This window comes from Culex quinquefasciatus, chromosome 3, assembly GCF_015732765.1.
Source record: "Culex quinquefasciatus strain JHB chromosome 3, VPISU_Cqui_1.0_pri_paternal, whole genome shotgun sequence".
Taxonomy (NCBI): Eukaryota; Metazoa; Arthropoda; class Insecta; order Diptera; family Culicidae; genus Culex; species Culex quinquefasciatus.
Genome location: NC_051863.1, coordinates 45,671,685 through 45,691,819, shown reverse-complemented (window position 1 = coordinate 45,691,819; position 20,135 = coordinate 45,671,685). Strand labels below are relative to the sequence as shown.

The 20,135-nt window shown below is 37.8% G+C and overlaps 4 protein-coding genes across 4 annotated transcripts in view; 1 reads left to right on the top strand and 3 right to left on the bottom strand.

The window, feature by feature from the left end:
• Positions 1 to 20,135, top strand: part of LOC6049617 — a 147,762-nt gene that overhangs the window by 59,037 nt on the left and 68,590 nt on the right. Inside the window, 1 exon segment of the mRNA XM_038259661.1 lies at positions 12,089 to 12,539. Coding sequence (XP_038115589.1) covers positions 12,089 to 12,539 — 451 coding nt within the window.
• Positions 973 to 2,287, bottom strand: LOC6051365. Its single transcript, XM_001867775.2, has one exon. The coding sequence runs from the start codon at positions 2,188 to 2,190 to the stop codon at positions 1,027 to 1,029; it is 1,164 nt and encodes a 387-aa protein (XP_001867810.2). The 5' UTR covers positions 2,191 to 2,287; the 3' UTR covers positions 973 to 1,026.
• LOC6051359 lies at positions 2,378 to 3,576 on the bottom strand. Its single transcript, XM_038259662.1, has 2 exons — positions 3,427 to 3,576; positions 2,378 to 3,369 (listed from the first exon to the last, which is right to left on the bottom strand). The coding sequence occupies exons 1-2, from the start codon at positions 3,447 to 3,449 to the stop codon at positions 2,409 to 2,411; spliced, it is 984 nt and encodes a 327-aa protein (XP_038115590.1). The 5' UTR covers positions 3,450 to 3,576; the 3' UTR covers positions 2,378 to 2,408.
• On the bottom strand, positions 5,870 to 7,049 carry LOC6051362 (leucine-rich repeat-containing G-protein coupled receptor 4). The gene is made up of 2 exons (XM_001867777.2): positions 7,004 to 7,049; positions 5,870 to 6,908 (listed from the first exon to the last, which is right to left on the bottom strand). The coding sequence occupies exons 1-2, from the start codon at positions 7,018 to 7,020 to the stop codon at positions 5,951 to 5,953; spliced, it is 975 nt and encodes a 324-aa protein (XP_001867812.1). The 5' UTR covers positions 7,021 to 7,049; the 3' UTR covers positions 5,870 to 5,950.

Genomic DNA, 20,135 nt, shown 5'->3' with positions numbered 1-20,135 from the left:
TGCCCGAGAACCAGCAAATTGAATTTGCCGTTCCAACATTTTCGGATGCTTGGGCGTCCGTGTAAGTTGGACATGCGTTGGGCGTACACAGTAAAAAAAAAGTCATGATAATATTACATCTTTTATGTCAGAAAAATATAAAACCGGCTCCGTGGCTTAATGGTTACGGCTTCTGCCTCACAAGCAGAAGGGGTTCAGGGATCAAATCCCGGTCGTTACTTTTGAAATTTGGAATCAGGAATTTGAACTTTGATTATGGACAAAAACACGAAAATGAATGTGGTGGGATTCGAACTCACACCTTTGGATTGGTAGCCTGGGACGCTAAGCAGTCGGCCATCAGAAGGTTTACACTCCAGTAGTGAATTGATCCGTAGTGTTGAAACATGTCATCTTCTCATATTAAATACTCGCTGATACCTGATTTGCCTGACGGGATTGGAAGTCTAAGTATAGATCGAGTTTCCTTCAGATGCTTGCTTCTATGTTCAGGCGGGGCCGAACAATGCCCAGCGACCTCGAAATTGGACCACAAGGAGCTCTCTGTAATTCTGAAATGAGTCGTTGGAAGCAGCGTGAGGGCTATCACCACCTAATACCCGGGACTGAGATAAGTTGTATCAGCACTCGGCATATACAAAGTCTGATACAAATTATACTTTCCCATAATATCGCTACCGGTTAGTGGGTATTGGATTGGACAAACACACACACACATCTTTTATGTCAGACAAATATGTAAAATTACTGCTATTTAAGGGTTTCGTTACTTTTTCAGTTTAGATTTAGGAAATTCATTTTCTTACTCACTGATACATACCTAGTTAGCGTTTTTCCCTTTATTGCAATCAAAAATTTCCTGATTTTTTGGATTAAAAAATCAGCAGTACGATTCAAACTAAAAGTGATCAGATTTTGCCTTAAATTTGTTGAAATGAGACCGTGATCATTACATTGAAAATAAAGTAAAAGTAATTTACTAACTGCATCTAATTTAAAATATATTCATTGAAGGGTACATTCTTGTCAATTCCCCTCCTCCCGCTCCACCTGATCCGTCTTCGCAATCATCTCCAGCCGCTCCTTGTACCGATACTTTGAAACCTCCCGCTCCGACTCCTCCAGATCCTCACGCATCGCCCGCAGTATGTCCTGCATTGAGGTGACCTTCTTCACAAACTGCTGCTCCATCTCGGCCTTCTCCATCGCCAACCGTACACTTTCCCGCTGCAGCAGTCGTACCTTAGCCTCCAACACCTGGCAGCTGTCGTTACTGTGCTGTTGCTGATCCCCGAGAACGCTCTCTTGCTGGGTCAGCTTTTCCAAAATCGGCCCGTCTTGTCGTCGCGATTCCTCGTCAATCTCGATCAATTCGTACCTCGGCTGGGACGGTTGAGAGTCTTCATCGTAACAGCACAGCCCTCCGTCATTGTGCTCTTCACAGGCCCCGTCGGAATCGAACAGTCGGATATGGCGATTCCAAATCTGCTGTCTCATCGAACCGACCCATCCGCAACTCCAGCGATTGTCCGCCAAACGAACGCGTTCCAACCGCGGGAATCCTATCGGGAACCATGGAATTTGGGAGAGGTAATTGTGGTTGATCCAAAAGTTCTTGACCTTTTTAAGTCGAAGATCCGAACTTCCATCAACGCGTATCAGCTGGTTTCGGGAAAGGTCCAACACTAGCAGATTGTCCATCTGTTGGAACGAGTCCAGGTCGACGAACTCCAATTGGTTTTGCGACAGATCCAGTATGGTCAGACCTACCAGGTAACGAATCGAGTCCGGCAAACGGTCGAGTAGATTCCGGTTGATCATCAGCGTGTTCAAGCTGTGGTTGGGAACGGCACTCACGGAGAAATTGCGCAGTTCGGTTTTGTGAATGCGCAGCGAGTGCAGCTTTTCGGAGCTGTAGTTGACACTGGCGATTTGGCCACCCTTGAGCGTTAGAAAGTTCGATTCACCTAGGGCAGCGAAGAGTTCCGAGGAGAACACGGGGATTTGACTGCTTTCTATGACCAGCTGCAGGACGTCCTGGAACTGAGCCGTAGCGTGGTTGTCAGAGGGGTCGATGGTAATGTTGCGGAGGTAACATGTTCGTCCACTTTGGATTTGATCACAGGGAAAGAACTTGGCGAAGCATGTTGAAAGGAATGTTAAGAACAATAACACACTTGAATAACGCATCTCAACTGGACGCGACTGACACGATTGGATGCTCAGTTAAACTGCTGGGCAAGTTAGTTCATGTAAGATGAGCAATTGCATTTGATAACGGATCGTAAATAAATCGTTGAATAACTTCACTTTGTAGCTGATAGTGATCTATGACCTGTAGTAACGGGAATTGTCAATAACTGATAAGAAGGTTTGCTATTTTCCTAATCTTTTAATTAGAAACTGCGCTATACAGCTATTGGATCGTCGAGATAAACTGCTGAATTGCCCATTTCTGCACCGACAGCTTGTGTTTCGTTGTCATTCTCTTCTATTAAAATATCCAGAACTCCTCCCTGAACGTACGGGTCCAACTTAGCGGTATCCTCCACGTTCAACACGACCTTACTGGGTTTGCAGCACAAACCACCGCTGTTCTCCCAGCCAGCTCCACAGCTGTAATCCGAATCCATCAGAGTGACCTTCATCAACCAGAACGTATTGCGGGCCATCACCACCCAGTTGCACGACCAACGGTTATCCGACACCGTGATGTACTTCAACCCTGGAACAACGTCCGGAAATCGCCACATGAACTCCAGCTGGTTCCCCTGCAGATACAGCTCCTCCAATCTCTCAAGCTTAAGAAACGGTCCACTGTGCAGTGCCTGTAGCTTGTTGTTGGACAGGTCAAGCACTCTTAGATTCTTGAATCCTCCAACTCGGTCCAAGTCAAAATAGGTAAAGTTGCAATACGCAACATCGATCACTTCCAGTGCCTTCAAGTACATCATGGACGGAGACCACCTTGAAAACAAAGCACTACGAATAGCCAGCTGCTTCAAGCTATAGTTCGGTTCCCCGAGAACATCAAACATCACCAGATCCGTGTTGATCACCCGAAGCACCTCTATCGACACTGACCAGAAAATGATCTCCCGTGTGAACCCCCCTCGCAGCGTCAGCTGCCTGGTGTCCCCCATCAGCTGGAACAGCTCAACGCCCAGAAACCGAAAGCGGGCATTGCGAAACTCCAAGTCCATCTCCCGCGGAAACGACAGCTCACCCAAGTCCGACGCCGCATCCAGGTCCACGTTCTGAATGATACAGGTATTCAGCGTGAGATAGCGCAGATAATCCCGGCACCGAAATACGGGATCGTCCCCACAGACACCACAAACCGACAGCAGCAGTATCACTCCCGTCCACCTGAAAACCGATTACGAGTAAGTTCACCATCCAAAGTTACAGTCTGTAATTACTCACCGTAGCGACCAAATCGCTTGCATTGTGAACTGGCTCGTGTCAGGCTCGGAACTGCTGCACGAGAGTTTGCTGGCGATAAGAGCGGCTGCGCGGTCGGCTCGATCGTCGGCCTTCCCGGTTATAGCCTGTACATGGTGAGTTGATGTTTGTTATGATTTGTGCGAATGTTTTTCTACCTTTACCGATTTCAATGGAACAGCCACTATCAGTGATGGCAGGCAGAGTAGGGCCAACGAGAACGGGGATTCTCGGCGTGACGAGTGTGGTTTCGAGTATAAATAGTTGGGCTGTAAATGATCAACTAGCTGATGACGAGCTGTGGTGGTATTTGCCAACTAGTGCAATTATTAGTTCGTTAAATTCTAGTGGAACACAAAATCAAGAATTTGTTCGTAAAAGCTAATAACCTTCTTTTTTACTCAAATTGATATAGTTTTTAATAGAAGTAATCACGATTCGATTGATCACACATAATCCAGCAATTTTGCCTTTTTCGGTAGAAATATAATTTTTGAAAAAAATATAATAAAAGTCAAGCACATTTTCTAAAATCATTCAAAAATCAAATTTGCAATTGAAAATGATTCGACATTGATTATAAAAAATCGTTTAATGTTTTAGGATTATTCTCCGCCAACTCACACAGCAGTTGCCCCGACCCCTCTTCGATTTACGTGAAACTTTGTTCTAAGGGGTAACTTTTGCTCCTGATCACGAATCCGTGGTCCGTTTTTTTTATATCTCGTGACGGAGGGGCGGTACAACCCCTTCAATTTTTGAACATGCAAAAAAGACATGGTTTTTAATAATTTGCAGCCTGTAATGGTGACTAGATGGAAATTTTGTGTCAAAAGGACTTTTATATAAAATTTGACGCCCAATTTGATAGCGTACTCACAATTCCGAAAAAACGTATTTTTTCATCGAAGTTCAAATTTTAAAGTTCAAATTTTGTAAAATTTAGTGTTTAAAATTCTTCCAAAAAGTAAATCTTGTTCTAAAATTTCCAAATTATTTCATACCAAATGAATGAAAACTTCATAAAAGAATCTCATTTTAAAATGCAAAACCAAACAATAGTTTCCTAAATGTTTGCGATTCAAAAAAACATTTTTAAAAAAAAAAATCTCCGGTTCCAGACTTTGTCGTAAACTCTAGTGGCTCTAGCGGATGGAATAACTGCAAAAAAATCTTTTTCGCTTGCAAACTTTCTTCACCCGCGAACGAAAGAGGAGGCGAAACACACATAAGAAAATCGCTCCCAAACTTTCACCACTTAAAATAATTTCATTTGTTTTGTTTACATATCCAGAGTTTTTTTTTTTTTTTTTTTCGAAAGGTCCTTTAAGCCATTGTGTGTCATATGTTTATAGGACCCAATCAAAAAAAAGTCTAGACATACGCCTACGAAAAGTGACAAGCCATTTTTCAACATGAGACGTAACACCTGCAAGGGTAGTAGTGAAATCGATGTTCCGCCGAATAATCCAGATGATGATTTTTTCGGTATCATTTCACCGATGTTTCGTGCGCGAGAGAGGAGAGCCATGCCGATTTTTTCTCTTGATGAGCGTCAATAGATTTCCTTTTGATGAAGATTCTTCCATCGCTAGACTAGACTAGCGCAAATTATGCCTTCTTTAGGTATCTTTCTAACGAATATTTAAAAATTCCATTTGAGAGAAGGTATAATTTCACTCTTCTAGAAATGTTCTTCCAGTGAACAAACAAGACTTACAACTCCGATGACAAAATTTAGACCAAAAAGTGGCGATATGGAAGCCTACAGGGCAAAAACTAACGTTGTAAAATGTTTGTTATAGAAAAATCGAAAAACTATGAGAAAAACTGCGATAAACCAAAAAGTTAAAACCGTAGGCTTATAGTCCATGAAATTCCATAACTTTCGACCAATGAGTATGAGTGTTAGTGTTAGAGGCTGTTGCAAAAAGCTATTGAGGTTTTAAAAAAATCCAATGTCAACAGTAATTTGCAAAAGCCATGAGAAAAAGTCAAAACAATCCTAGATGTCTATGGCACATTTTAAAGTGCTTCAAAAGACCTTTCGAATGCATCTAAGAGAGTTGAAATTGGTCAAGTTTTACGGAAATGCGAGAAATTTTAAGATTTTTTATGTTTTTTGGACCTTAAATTTCAAAGCCCGGTTTACCCCACTTCCCTTTGTCCTAGAGGGCTCATATTTGGCATGAGTTAATCTCATGTATAGACAAACAAATGCTGAAAGTTTCATCCAAATCGGAGCACCTCGATACGACCTGTTACACATTGGTAAAAAACTCGCTCTTAATGTTTTTCTTGGGTCCAATATTAGTCCTAGGTCCAATATAGGTACATTATGGAGGAAATTCATTCAAGAGATATTTTTTAATCCTTGAACAAGAATAAATTACATCCGATTAAGACAAAAAGTACCTTTCAACAGTTGGGTTAAGTAACGGTTTTTATTTTACTAACATTATACGAATTTATAACATATTTCGATTGTAAATTCTTCATTCCACTGCTAAACAGAATTATAAATCAGTACTGATGGATTAGTACTGTCCTCCGAATCCAACACATACACCAAACGCTGTGTGTTATTCTGGACAGGAGCATGAATCGCACTCAAAATTTCATGGATCACGCCGTGAGCGACATCCACGTGCTTGGACCGTTCCTTGCAGCACAATCCACCATTGTTGGTCATTCCGTCCCGTTCACCGCAGAAGCTTTCCGCACCCATCACGGTAATTCCACCGTTCCAGATGTTTCCCCGTGCCTCACCGACCCAATCACAGTACCAGGAGTTCCGCTTAAGGGTCACTACCTTGAGTGACGGAAAAGCCCCGGGGAAGTTCTGCATTGCTGTCAGTTTGTTGTAGGATATGTCCAACAACTTCAGCGCTGCTAGTGGCATCGTAGGGTCGATCCTCACCGAGTGAATTCTGTTCCAGGAAAGATCCAACAGCCGTAGCTTTTCCATATCGGTGAACGGCTCAAAATCTATAAACTCCAAGCTGCACTTTTGAAACGTCAATTCTTCCAAACTTTTCAAGTACCGTATGGTGGGCGAGATTATACGATATTTGTCCGATCTAATGCTCAACGTCTTCAGCGAGAAATTGTCTTCTTCAACCACTTCAAACCGCACCAGCCAACTGTTCAGCACCTTCAACGAAACCAGTGTGCTCGACTGGAACTCAACACTTTTGACTAGTCCCTTTGAAAACGTGAGATTTCGCGCCTTTTGAACCACCAGGAACGCGCCCTCGTCGAATCGGTTGAACTCCGGGTTGAGAATCTCCAGCAGGGCACCGTCCGGAATTCCGGCCACTCCAAACGAGTCCAAGTCGTACTGGGTAGCATTCCGCAGGGTGCAGCGCTGTTGGGGCGTAATCGAAATAAACTGTAGACCGCAAGACAGCTCGTAACCAGTGACTGTTTGCTGGTGATTCATGATCAGCATGATCGATGCAATTCTGGGGAAGAAAGTTTGTTTTGACTTGAAATTTATTCATTCATTGATAAGCCGGAGAAGCATTCGGATGATGACGGTGAACGGCGAGGTACTTACAGGACGAGGGGACTCATTTTGTCTGTTGATTGCTGGTCGAATACTGAGAGCGTACTGAATCTGTTTGATGATGATCAGACTTTAAGTAATGTACAGAGTGATGTTTACTTTCACTCTGTTTATATTTTTTGGAATGTGCGCTTCCGAGCAGGAAACTTTTCTTGAATATTGTGTTTTATGCTTTGTTTTAATTTTAAAAGAGGTACTGCGAAAAAATGTCCCTCAGATGACATGTGTATTCCTAATAAAATTGTAATGTTTTCATTTGCCGAAGACATCGGGAAATGATTCATTTGGCCCATTTCAATCTTTCAAATGGATTGAATTTGAATCGATTATACACAGCTAAAAAAGTAGTAATCCAGCTGCGTGTAAAAGGCCTGGGTGTAAAATTAAAATTGCATTATTTTATGCAATTTAATGTGATTTTACACTCTGAAATATGTAGCCCATCAGTATGGGAAACCTACTTGACCGAAATGTCAAGCTCGTGTATGCGTTTATCCTTTTCATTTTTCATCGGTCTGATGGCCGAGTGGGCTAAGGCACCAGTCCTTACTGTTGGTGCTGGGTTTGAATCCCGTCGGTTGCAACTTCTTTTTGTGTTTGCAAAAATTGTACATGCAGTGTGTAATATTAAGTGTTTATTTTGACGAAGGTGATGTGCATGCTTTTGCATGCGATTTCATCATCGAATTTTTTGCTGTGTAAGATTCTTTATTATTTCTCAAAACTTTCCGCGTTTATTTTTTATTTTTTTATTCAAATTACTTTGTCTATCGATTCTTTATGTCAATGCTTAGTGACTTCACATTTTAAACTACCTCCTTAACCTGATAAAAAGTTGTAAAATAACAGGCTCTCGTCTCAAATAAAGTATCAATTACAATTCAATCATAATTTTCACAAGAACTATTATTATTAAACACAAAATTTCATAGAAAATAAAAATAAAACCTTTTTTATTTTTTCAACATTTCTAACATAGAAAATCTTACGTGAATTTTATTTCAATTTTTGATTATCCTCATCGATTTTAACCGTGATACCAAAATATTCTTTTTACAATTCCGTCGTGAAACTACTTACTTTTCCTGTCATTCTTGAACGACGAAATAGCCTACTTTTATGTACCAAAAAGAACAGAATCGAATAGCAAGACTTTTCAAAATAAATGCTAAAAAGTTCTACTTTTCAGCACTCAAATGGGTGCTGAAAAGTTGAACTTTTTAACACTTGTTTCGAAAAGTACTTTTCTCCTGTCTCGTCAGAGGCGCTGGAGCAGAAATCCCACGTTAGAGGAAGGCCATGCCCCGGGGGGCGTAGTGCCAATAGTTTCGTTTTTTTTCGAAAAGTAACACTTTTCAAAAAAAATTTGATTTAAACGATTTATTGACAAAATACATGAAAATTTGACATAAAATTTCACTCAGTGTGTGTTTTTTGGAATTACAAAAAATAATGTAAGGAACTCGTTGCAAAACTTGATTTTTTCAGCACTCTTCGTATTTATCCAATTCGGTGAACCTCGTTGGATAAATGTACGACTCGTGCTGAAAAAATCCTCTTTTTGCAACTTGTTGCATAAACTACTATTTCATTACACGTAAGATTGTAAACCTATTTCCACAGTTAAGTTCTCAACATGACTTCATTTACTGAATCATGAAAAATCAAGGATATAGAATGAAATTTGTGTAAACAGATTTCTACCAAGCTTCGCAAACTCAGTTTGATCTTGGTGACTGAAAAAAATATTTTTAGTATAATATCAAACAAATATAAAAGATTACGAATATGAATTTTTGATGTACAGTTTTTACTTTGTGCAGTCATAATACTTCACATGAAAATTACTGTCGTTCTAAACTATTTACCATTTTGGAGTTTATGTAATCAAACTTGAATTTTCTTCAATGTCATAAATGATTATTATTTATGTTAAGTACTACGTTTTCGCAAATCAACTTATCTTTGTATTTTTTTTTATTTGAATAAAATGTTGTTTTAGCATTTCATACGTCAAAAGAAGCCATATAGAATAGGTAGGTTATGTTCAGGACTTTTCAGAAAAAAATATGAAGTTGAACACGTTTCTATTGTTGTTGTAGTTGTTGTTGCTGATTTTATTGGGGGAACTTTAACCTTATAGGTCATTCGCTCCCGGTTTCTATTTTTTATTTTAAGGATGAATCCAAAATTCATGACGTATATTTTTACCAAGGTTGTTAACAAAAAGATATTAAGTTTTGATAACGATAACGATAGTTCTATCGTTACTAAAATTTTCACAAAACACCATATTTTACCAATATACTTAAATTTTCACAAAGTACCGTATTTTTACGAAAGTATTAAAATTTTCATAATTTGCAGTAATTAAAGTATTTACGGTATTTGATGAAAATTTAAGATTTTAATTTCAACAACTTTAAAACCGTGAAATGCATCCAAAATTTCGAATTGTTTGATACTCATATTGCAAATTATGAAAAATTGAGTATGTATTTTCTAAAAATACGGTATTTTGTGAAAATTTTATTCAAAATATCGAATCATTTGATTCCCATATTGAAAACTATAAATATTTTTAGTACATTAAAAAAATACGTCTCTATCCCTTCCTCCAGAATCCCACTCCCCAGATATATGTTACAGTAGGACCTTGAAAAAGTGTTATGTTTTTCATATGGCATAATGCCATTTAGTATAATGTAATTTGGCATAATAGCACATAATGGTCAATTGACTTAATGATATTACATTTGATACATTAATTCAATTTTAGAATCACTTTAAAGACTTACGATTACTGCTGGAAAAAACTGAAAAAGCATACCAAAATTCACTTCGAATTTTAACCATATTGCGAATTATAAAAATTTGTATTTTGTTAAAATTTTAGTATATTACAGAAAAAATCTAATAAAATTGAAAAAGCATACAAAATTTCGCCTCGTTTGAAACCCTTGTTGCAAATTATGAAAAAATTAGTATTTTCGAGTATTTATGCTTTGAAACAAACTACGTTATCAAATATGGGTAATTCTCACCAACTCACACGAAATCGGGAAAAGTTGCCCCGACCTCTCTTCGATTTTGGTGAAACTTTGTCCAACGAGGTAACTTTTGTCCCTGATCACGAATCTGAGGTCCGTTTTTTTTTAATCTCGTAACGGAGGGGCAGTACGACCCCTTTCATTTTTGAACATGCGAAAAAAGAGGAGTTTTTAATAATTTGCAGCATGAAACGGTGATGAGATAGAAATTTGGTGTAAAAGGGACTTTTATGTAAAATTAGACGCCCGATTATATGACGTACTCAGAATTTCGAAAAAAACGTATTTTTCATCGAAAAAATACTACAAAAGTTACAAAAATTCTCCCATTTTCCGTTACTTGACTGAAATTTTTTTTGGAGCTTGTCATTTTAAGGAAAATTTAATGTACTTTTAAAATCTGGGTCATTTTTTCATTTAGAATACAATTAATCATTTTAAAATTTCGTGTTTTTTTTAACCAAGTGCCATTTTATTTCGTTATCTTTATTGCAACGCTTATCTCAAAACATGTAACTCATTTTTCCTCCCGTTTCCTGCATATCATTAATCCACCTCTTGGCAATCTATTTCTCAATCAGCAATAAATCGCCTAGCCTATTTTCCCTACAGACCTTACACGCAAAACCCGATCCCGAACTAGAACACTTGTCCCAGTCGTCGTCGCACGTTTACTTTCATCCCAGTTTTCCCGGTTTATCCACAACTTTTTCCAATCACACGCTCTGCTGTAGCTGTTGCCCTAGGTCCAGTCCCATTCTCAACCTTCACAGCTCGTCCTCCAACGCGAGCAGCTTAGTGGGTCACAACGACGAACCGATTCGCGAACTCGACGAAAAGCTCACCGGTTAGGTTAAACCCCTGAAGGTAGGCGACGGGTGCTACAATGCTCGATCGTCGATCGAGAAATGCACTGCACGCCATGTGAACGGCATGAAACTGAAACACGGCGTTCGCATGACTCGCTCAAAGTTGCAGCTTGGTCGATCGTCGCGTTTGAAAAAGCTCCGCCGAATCGGTTCAAAGCTCGCTGGTCGACGATCGTGGCCGCGCTTCGGCACACCTGGAGAAAGGTCAAGCCGGTTTTCGCGGTGAGGCCTTGGAAGAGTGTGCGAGAGAGAGAGAGAGTGCGAGAGGGCTGACGAAAGGAAAAAAGGCCGATCTTCTTCGTTTAGGCAGGAAAATGGGCCCGTTGGTTGGCCGCGGCCGTTCAATACCCATCCGAACCTGGTGCCGTGCGGAACGCACATTTCTGACCTCGCGCGCGCGTTTTGTCTAGTACTCGTTGAAGATCGTTTTTTTTTTTTGTTTTCGAGAGTTGGTCGTGATCGATTTGCCGTTGCGGCTGCATTTAATTGGCCGAATTTCGACAATCATAAATAATTGATCGTTGTTTCGTGTGTGCGTGTGCGGTGTCTGATAACGAAAGTAGCAACGCGCGCGATCGCTGGGCTTAGGCTGAAGATCAGAAGACCCTGACGGTTAAGAGCACCGAGTTGACAGGCCAATTAGTGGGGCGCGGGTGACAAACGCTTAGGTCGTGCTGATCGACATTGTGACATATCTGTGACAGCTGTGGGTCGGCGGGAGTTCAGAAGCGGGAGTCGATCGTCCTCTTGAGACGAAACGAATATATCTTTGGGAGATCAAGTCTGCGCGAACCACATGTGCAACACGCAGTGTGCCTCCGATGGTCATTCTCCGCACGAGTCGGTTCAATGTGGCAAACCGTTAGTGATTTCTTCGTGTACCTAATCCACCAGCTATGCCTTTACGATAACAGTGACAGTCCTCGGACTGGCAAAAATCCCAGTGGCAGTGGTATAACTAATAACTATAACAGCACCGGGGAGCACTTTTGTGCGACCCCGACCCTCCATGGTCCCGTTATTAACCCGATTAACACCAACTACCACCACAACCAACAACAACAACTCCATCATCCTGGCGGTGGTCCTGGTCCCGGTCCCGGCAAATACCTTGCAGCAGCAGCAGCTAACGATGACACCCTGTATTCCTATTCTAGATCGATCCTCAGCCAACGGCTCGACGATCGTAGCTCGGTAAACTTGGGCCCGCCCGGCCCCGGAGGTCGCCGTCGATCGTCCTCGATCCATGGCGCCGGATCGATCAGTGGCGTCAGCCGAATCGGCGGCGGTGGCGGCGCTGCCATCATCAACGATCGGGACAACCTGGACATTAGCGGGGTCGCGAACAACCTGCGCGGTCCCGGCAGTGGTACCAGCAGTCGCGGCTCCACGAGCAACATCGTCCAGGCGCAGATCGAGCGGATGTTCAACGATGTGGCCAAAGAGCACGGGGATGGGCCGGCGGCAGCGGCCGCGGCTCCGTCCGTCAACGGGCAGACCTTTCAGGTGCGATGCCTGGGCTCGCTGCCGCTGAAGGACAAGGTGACCAGCCTGGTGGGTCTGCAGGAGCCGCTGTGGCAGCTGTACCTGAGCGGGGCAGGACATGGGGTGAGTTGTTTGTTTTTTTACTGAAACTGAGCTTGAATATCACAGACAAGAGATGATAACCCTTGTAGTGTATCAAAACATAATCCTGGACAAAAGGCTGGAGACCAAATGTTAGCAAACTTGTTGCCAATACAATTAAAATTTTCAAGATGTAATGGGTTCTACAATCATCCAACTTCTGGTCCTTGTATAACTTCAAAATCAAAATAAAGTTTTTTTTTTCCATTTAATGAAAAAAACTGTTTGTGATTTGATTGTTCGTTTCAATTGACAAATCAAATTAAGAACGTCCAATTTCCCGGAAATCACCGGGATTTCCCGGAAAGAAATATTTTCCGTTTCCCGGGAAATTTGTAAATTTTCCGAAATACAAACGAGAGTATACATTTTCCTACCTTTTTGGCACCAATATTTTGAACTCATACAAAAATAATAATTAGAGAACCTGATTTGATAATATTCACTTCAATCTACTGTTCATATTGAACTAATCAGCTTGTCTGTAAATTTCATATCATGGTTTAATTCGGATAACCTATTTTAACGATTTTTTTTTTGTTATATCGTTTGAAATTAAGATATTCACCATTTTTGTTTACCTTGACGAAATTGGATGAAAACTGAATTGATATAATTATATTTCCAAAAACGGGTTGTTTGACAAGAATTTGTTTAAAAGTATTCGAGAAATAACTGTTTGAAATTATAAATTTTAAATATTCAAAATATTGTTCAATTTCAACCACTTTTAAACTATAAAAATTATTTTAATCTAATTAATTTATAAGGACAGATAAAATCATACCATAAATGGAACAATGAAAAATCATAAGAAAATTTCCCAAAGAATGCAACCACATTTCAAAAACTCGCTTCAAATATGAAATATTGTAAAACTTTGAGCTTGGTTTCATCAAAAAGTGTTTCAAGTTAAATAGCGCTAGAAATTAGATTTTTATAGCAAACTCAATGATTATCTATTTATTCGAATGTTGAAAATACTTGTTCTGAAATAAGTAATTTGCAATGAAAACATTATTTCTACATGATATTTTTTTTTATTTCAACGTAATAGTCAAAGAGACAAATTTAAAAGCAATTGTATTGTTGTGGAGTATAGATTTTCACTGTCCAAACACTAATCTAATCATTTTTTTTTTTGTACGATTTGAAAAACAGCATAAAAAATAAGAAAATTCATAATATTTTCTCAAAGTTGCATGATTTTTTTACAAGCACACAAGCCTTTTCCTTGATCCTCACACTCATTTTGGACCAGTGTTCCCACGAGCCTAAGCCGTCGGCTAGGCTAGGTTCATTTTTTTGGTTCAGGTTCACACCACACCTCGGCAAGCATCGTCGGCTCAGGCTCACCGAGTGCCGTGAGCCACGGTTCATTTGGTTCAAACCAGGCGAGGCTAGCCAAAATGAACCTTTGGCTTGAACCAGGCTTGAACCTGATCAAAGAATATTAGGCTAAACGGCAAGCTTTGTTACACCGTGACACTGTTTAACCCTAAATCTACAACGTAACATTGTTACACCGTAATATGGTTACACCGTAACATTGTTACACCGTAACATTCGTTACATCGTAGTATGATTACACCGTAACATTGTTACACCACAACATTCATTACACCGTAACAGTGTTACACCATAATGTGTAATGAATGGCACGATGTAATGAATGTCACGGTGTAATGAATGCTACGATGCAACGAATGTTGCGGTGCAACAATGTTACGGTGTAACCAAACTACGTTGTAACGAATGTTGTGGTGTAACAATGTTACGGTGTAATCATACTACGGTGTAACGAATTTTGCGGTATAACGATGTTACGGTGTAACCATACTACGGTGTAACAATGTTACGGTGTAATGAATGTTGCGGGGTAACAATGTTACGGTGTAACGAATGTAACAGTGTAACGAATGTTGTGGTGTAGCAATGTTACGGTGTAATGAATGTTACATTGTAACATTGTTACACAATAATATTTGTTACACAGTAGCATTATTGCTATGGTTTTCATTAGCCTGGTTAGCCTGGCTTAAGCCATGGTTCATGGTTCACTGAACCAGGATTGAACCACAAAGAGAGGTTTAAGCCGAACCAAGTTTATAAGTGAACCTAGCCTAACCGGTTCATTTGGGAACTCTGTTTTGGACATTAAAGTTGCTGTTCTATACAATTCTGTTGCAAAATATTAATCAGAAACAGAATCAGAATAAATTTCGTTAAATTTCAAATTTCCCGGCAATTCGTGGAATTCCCGGAAGATTTGTTGGAAATTTCCCGTTTCCCGGGAATTTGTAACCCCGAGAAATTGGACGCTCTAATCAAATTGAAAATGTAATTTTCCAATAGGGGTTGTCCAAGCAACTTCAATTAGAATGGAAATACTTCACCCTAGTTGATGTAATGAAGTAAATAAAGTTCATTAATTAGATTATACCAGCATGCATGAGTGAATATTTTAAGATATACAGAAAAAAAATAATTTTGGAAGGTTGAAAATTTGGTAGGTTGAATATTACCTGTTTTTTGAGTATTATTTCATGAAAAAATATGTAAAAATGTAAACCTGATGAATATTCATCAAATACTGATGAATGTTTACCAATAATTGTTGAATTATTCTTGATATAATATTACACATTTTTTGACACAAAATCTGTCACCATTTCCTGACGAATATTACCAACATTTTTTTCTGTGTAACTACAAAGCTTTCTCGAAAAATAAAGATTTACATTGAGTTACCCGAAATTTTATTGCATTCGTGTATAATCTGATCATTAAATTTCAAAATTGACCCTCACCCCGCCAAAATGAAAAGCCTCGCACGATTTTTACAACTTGCTACACTAGAGAAACGCCCAACATTCCAACCGTGGTGGTCCAAGTGACACATGAGTGTACTTATGAAATGCTGCTGGTGACCATCGCACCGCAAAACGGTTTGTTCCGAAATAGGCACCGAATTTCTTAAATAAAGATGAACTCTGTGCTGCGTTTGTGTCGGTCGAGCCTCTTCTTATCGATACTAATCATCTTGACCGTCTGGGGTGGGATGAGCCTGTCGAAATGATGGCGCTCATTCGACTGGCTGCTGAAGGCCACACTGCACTTCACGTTGGGTTTATGTAACGTAACATTCACTTTGGCGAAAGAAGTGTATGTGATGTCCTCACTATAATTATCATTTTATTTATCTGTTTTGAAAGGATTCGGAATTCTTAATAAAACAAAAAATATAGAAAAACAAAAAATAAAATTTTAAGTCATATTATCACAAAGTTTAGACAAAAAGTATCACAAAGAGAGCTTAAGACATGCAAGACATGGGCAAAATAAATAATACCGTCAGTGCATTGGGTCTGGGGGTGAGATTGGGTCAACGTGTTTTGATTAAAATTCTATTATAAGGGTTGTGTAGGGGACATCTCAAGTTGATCAAGCTGAAAAAATATCGTTCCTAGAAAAAATCCTGTCATTTTGGCAGCTGTTTAATTGTCCTCTCGAAATTTCAACTTTTTTTATAATTTTGTTGGAATCAAAAAGTACCCAAATGTTCGAAAATCTCTACTTCAAACATTTTAGCATGTCAATACGTTTCCCTCGAACCAGATGACTTTTTTCATATCTTTGTATTTGAGCATTATTTGACCCAATGTCACCCCCTCTAAGGGTTGAGATTGGGTCAATTTACAAACGATTGCCATTTAAGGTAGAGTTCCTCAAATTCCACCATATTTTGGGAAAATGTTAGTAAACTACACAGCTAAAAAAGTAGTAATCCAGCTGCGTGTAAAAGGCCTGGGTGTAAAATAAATATTGCATTATTTTATGCAATTTTATGTGATTTTACACCCTGAAATATGTAGCCCATCAGTATGGGAAACCTACTTGACCGAAATGTCATGCTTATATATGCCTTTATCCTTACAGCTTTTCATCGGTCTGGTGGCCGAGTGGGTTAAGGCGCCAGTCCTTACTGTTGGTGCTGGGTGTAACTCCAGTCGGTTGCAACTTTTTTTTTTGTGTTTGCAAAAATTATACATGCAGCGTGTAATATTAAGTGCTTATTTTGACGAAGGTGATGTGCATGCTTTTGCATGCGATTTTACCATCGGATTTTTTGCTGTGTAATAAAGTAATATTGAATGTTTGGCCCTTTTGAAATGTTGGGCTTGATTTAAACAAATTTGAAAATATTTATTCGAGAAGATCGAAAAATTTTACGAATTTACCATATTTAAACATTAAAAATCGGACCATTAGATTCTGAGAAAACATCAATATTCATGCAATCTCATCAAATGAGGGTCGTATCAACAAAGTTCAAAAAAGCAAAGTATAGAGAATTTCTCAGCTTTCCAAAAAAAAAAATTCAGTTGTGGGCAAACTTGGGCCACAATTTAAGATTGCAAATTCGATTTCACATCGAAAAATGAAGTTGAAAAATTGCGACCAATATTTCTATTTTTTTGCACATTCTGGAAATTACTTAAAAGTTGGCATCAACCCTAAAACATATAAAAATATAGAGTTTTTTTGCAAATCAAGTTTTAGTGACAAGCAACGATGTCAGATTTTTTTATGGTTGATCTGTATTTTCTTACAAATAAATCTGTATTGTATCTGTATCATGTCAAATTCGAAGCAACAGAACATTTTTTTGAATTTTCAACAGCAAATTTAAGCTTTTTAATCATATTAAATCATTATTCAATTACTAAATTGTTGAAATAATTAAATTAAATCATTTTAAAAAAACTGTATATACAGATTTTTGTGATGAAAAAATCTGTATAATACAGATTTATCTGTTTATCTGGCTTGGCTGGTGACAAGAAGTGAAATTAAAAATCAACAAAAAATAACCGTGTATTATTTTTTTTTCAGTGTAGTCCTTATCCATACCTACAACTATGCCGAAGACACCTAATCGATCAAAATATTTCTTAAAATGATACAGATTTTTGAATTATCATATATCATTTTTGTATGGACAGCTGCCAAATTTGTATGGAAAATTATATGGACAAACTAATAATGCAAAATGGCTTCTTTGGGCACACCGAAGGCACCAAAACAGTTTCAGCCGGATTGAAAAATGCAAACAAAATCGAATGACCGACATCTCAGAGAATTGCTCAATCGTGACACGTTATTTTCTGGTTTTTTTGTTTACCTTATTTACTGTAGCTTTTAACTGTTGTAGCCAAATTAGTTGAATCTTCGAGCGCTCGTTTAGCGATACCCGATCAGACGGAAATAACTTGGGAAAAAACATTTTTTGATATTTGAAAATACTAGGCCAATAACATATTATGTTATTTATAACAAAATTTGTTATTCATCGTCATGATTTTTTTTTTTCTTATAGGATTGTTATTGTGACAACAGACTAATAACATTTTTAGTTATTCTTCGAACAAATCTTTGTTATTATTTTTTGTTATTTTAGCAACTAATCTGATCATCCCAATAACAGTTGGCGATATTCTTCCATAAGAAAAAATGGTATTCCCAAGTTGTTTTAGCTTTCAACCAAAATCAGACTAATACCAAATTGTATTATGATAACAGTCAAGTTACTAAGCCCCGTTTTAGCGTAACATGGATTTTCAACAAGCTGTAACTTGGTGAAAAGTACATGAAAAATCAACTTCATATATACCATTGGATTAGAAAATTAATCAACTTTAATATAAAAATATTTAATATGGTGGTTTAGGGGGCGGGTCCCCGGGGGGAGGGGCCAAAAGAAAAAAAAGCGTTACATGGAATTCAAGGGCCCAGAGCACATCGTGAAATAACCCAAAATACCAACTTATATAGATTTTGGAAAGGGGAGAACCTCTACTTAAAGGGAAAAATATTCAAAACATGATAAAAATATTTAAACAATTTTTAAAAAATAGTTATCGTAACTATTTTTACAATAGAGCAGTTCTCTAGGATTTCGGTCATTCGATTTTTTTTGTATTTTTTAATCCAACTGAAACTTTTTTGGTGCCTTCGGTATGCCCAAAGAAGCCATTTTGCATCATTAGTTTGTCCATATAATTTTCCATACAAATTCGGCAGCTGTCCATACAAAAATGATGTATGAAAATTCAAAAATCTGTATCTTTTGAAGGAATTTTTGATCGATTTGGTGTCTTCGGCAAAGTTGTAGGTATGGATACGGACTACACTGGAAAAAATAATACACGGTAAAAAAATTTGGTGATTTTTTATTTTTTATCACTAAAACTTGATTTACAAAAAACACTATTTTTAATTTTTTATTTTTGATATGTTTTAGAAGGCATAAAATGCCAACTTTTCAGAAATTTCAGGTTGTGCAAAAATCACTGACCGAGTTATGAATTTTTAATCAATACTGATTTTTCAAAAATCGAAATTTTGGTCGTAAAATTTTTCAACTTCATTTTTCGATGTAAAATCAAATTTGCAATCAAAAGTACTTTACTGAAATTTTGATAAAGTGCACCGTTTTCAAGTTATAGCCATATTTAAGTGACTTTTTGAAAATAGTCGCAGTTTTTCATTTTTAAATTAGTGCACATGTTTGCCCAGTTTTGAAAAATATTTTTGAAAAGCTGAGAAAATTCTCTATATTTTGCTTATTTGGACTTTGTTGATACGACCTTTAGTTGCTGAGATATTGCAATGCAAAGGTTTAAAAACAGGAAAATTGATGTTTTCTAAGTTTCACCCAAACAACCCACCATTTTCTATCGTCAATATCTCAGCAACTAATGGTCCGATTTTCAATGTTAATATATGAAACATTTGTGAAATTTTCCGATCTCTTCGAAAAAATATTTTGGAATTTTCAAATCAAGACTAACATTTCACAAAGGCCAAACATTCAATATTACGCCCTTTTAAAATGTTTGTCTTGATTTGAAAATTCCAAAATATTTTTTCGAAAAGATCGGAAAATTTCACAATTGTTTCATATATTAACATTGAAAATCGGACCATTAGTTGCTGAGATATTGACGATAGAAAATGGTGGGTTGTTTGGGTGAAACTTAGAAAACATCAATTTTCCTGTTTTTAAACCTTTGCATTGCAATATCTCAGCAACTAAAGGTCGTATCAACATAGTCCGAATAAGCAAAATATAGAGAATTTTCTCAGCTTTTCAAAAATATTTTTTTCAAAACTGGGCAAACATGTGCACTAATTTAAAAAAATGAAAAACTGCGACTATTTTCAAAAAAGTCACTTAAATATGGCTATAACTTGAAAACGGTGCACTTTATCAAAATTTTAGTAAAGTACTTTTGATTGCAAATTTGATTTTACATCGAAAAATGAAGTTGAAAATTTTACGACCAAAATTTCGATTTTTGAAAAATCAGTATTGATTAAAAAATTCATAACTCGGTCAGTGATTTTTGCACAACCTGGAAATTTCTGAAAAGTTGGCATTTTATGTCTTCTAAAACATATCAAAAATAAAAAAATTAAAAATAGTGTTTTTTGTAAATCAAGTTTTAGTGATAAAGTTAAATAAAAAATCACCAAATTTTTTTACCGTGTATTATTTTTTGTGTCCGTATCCAT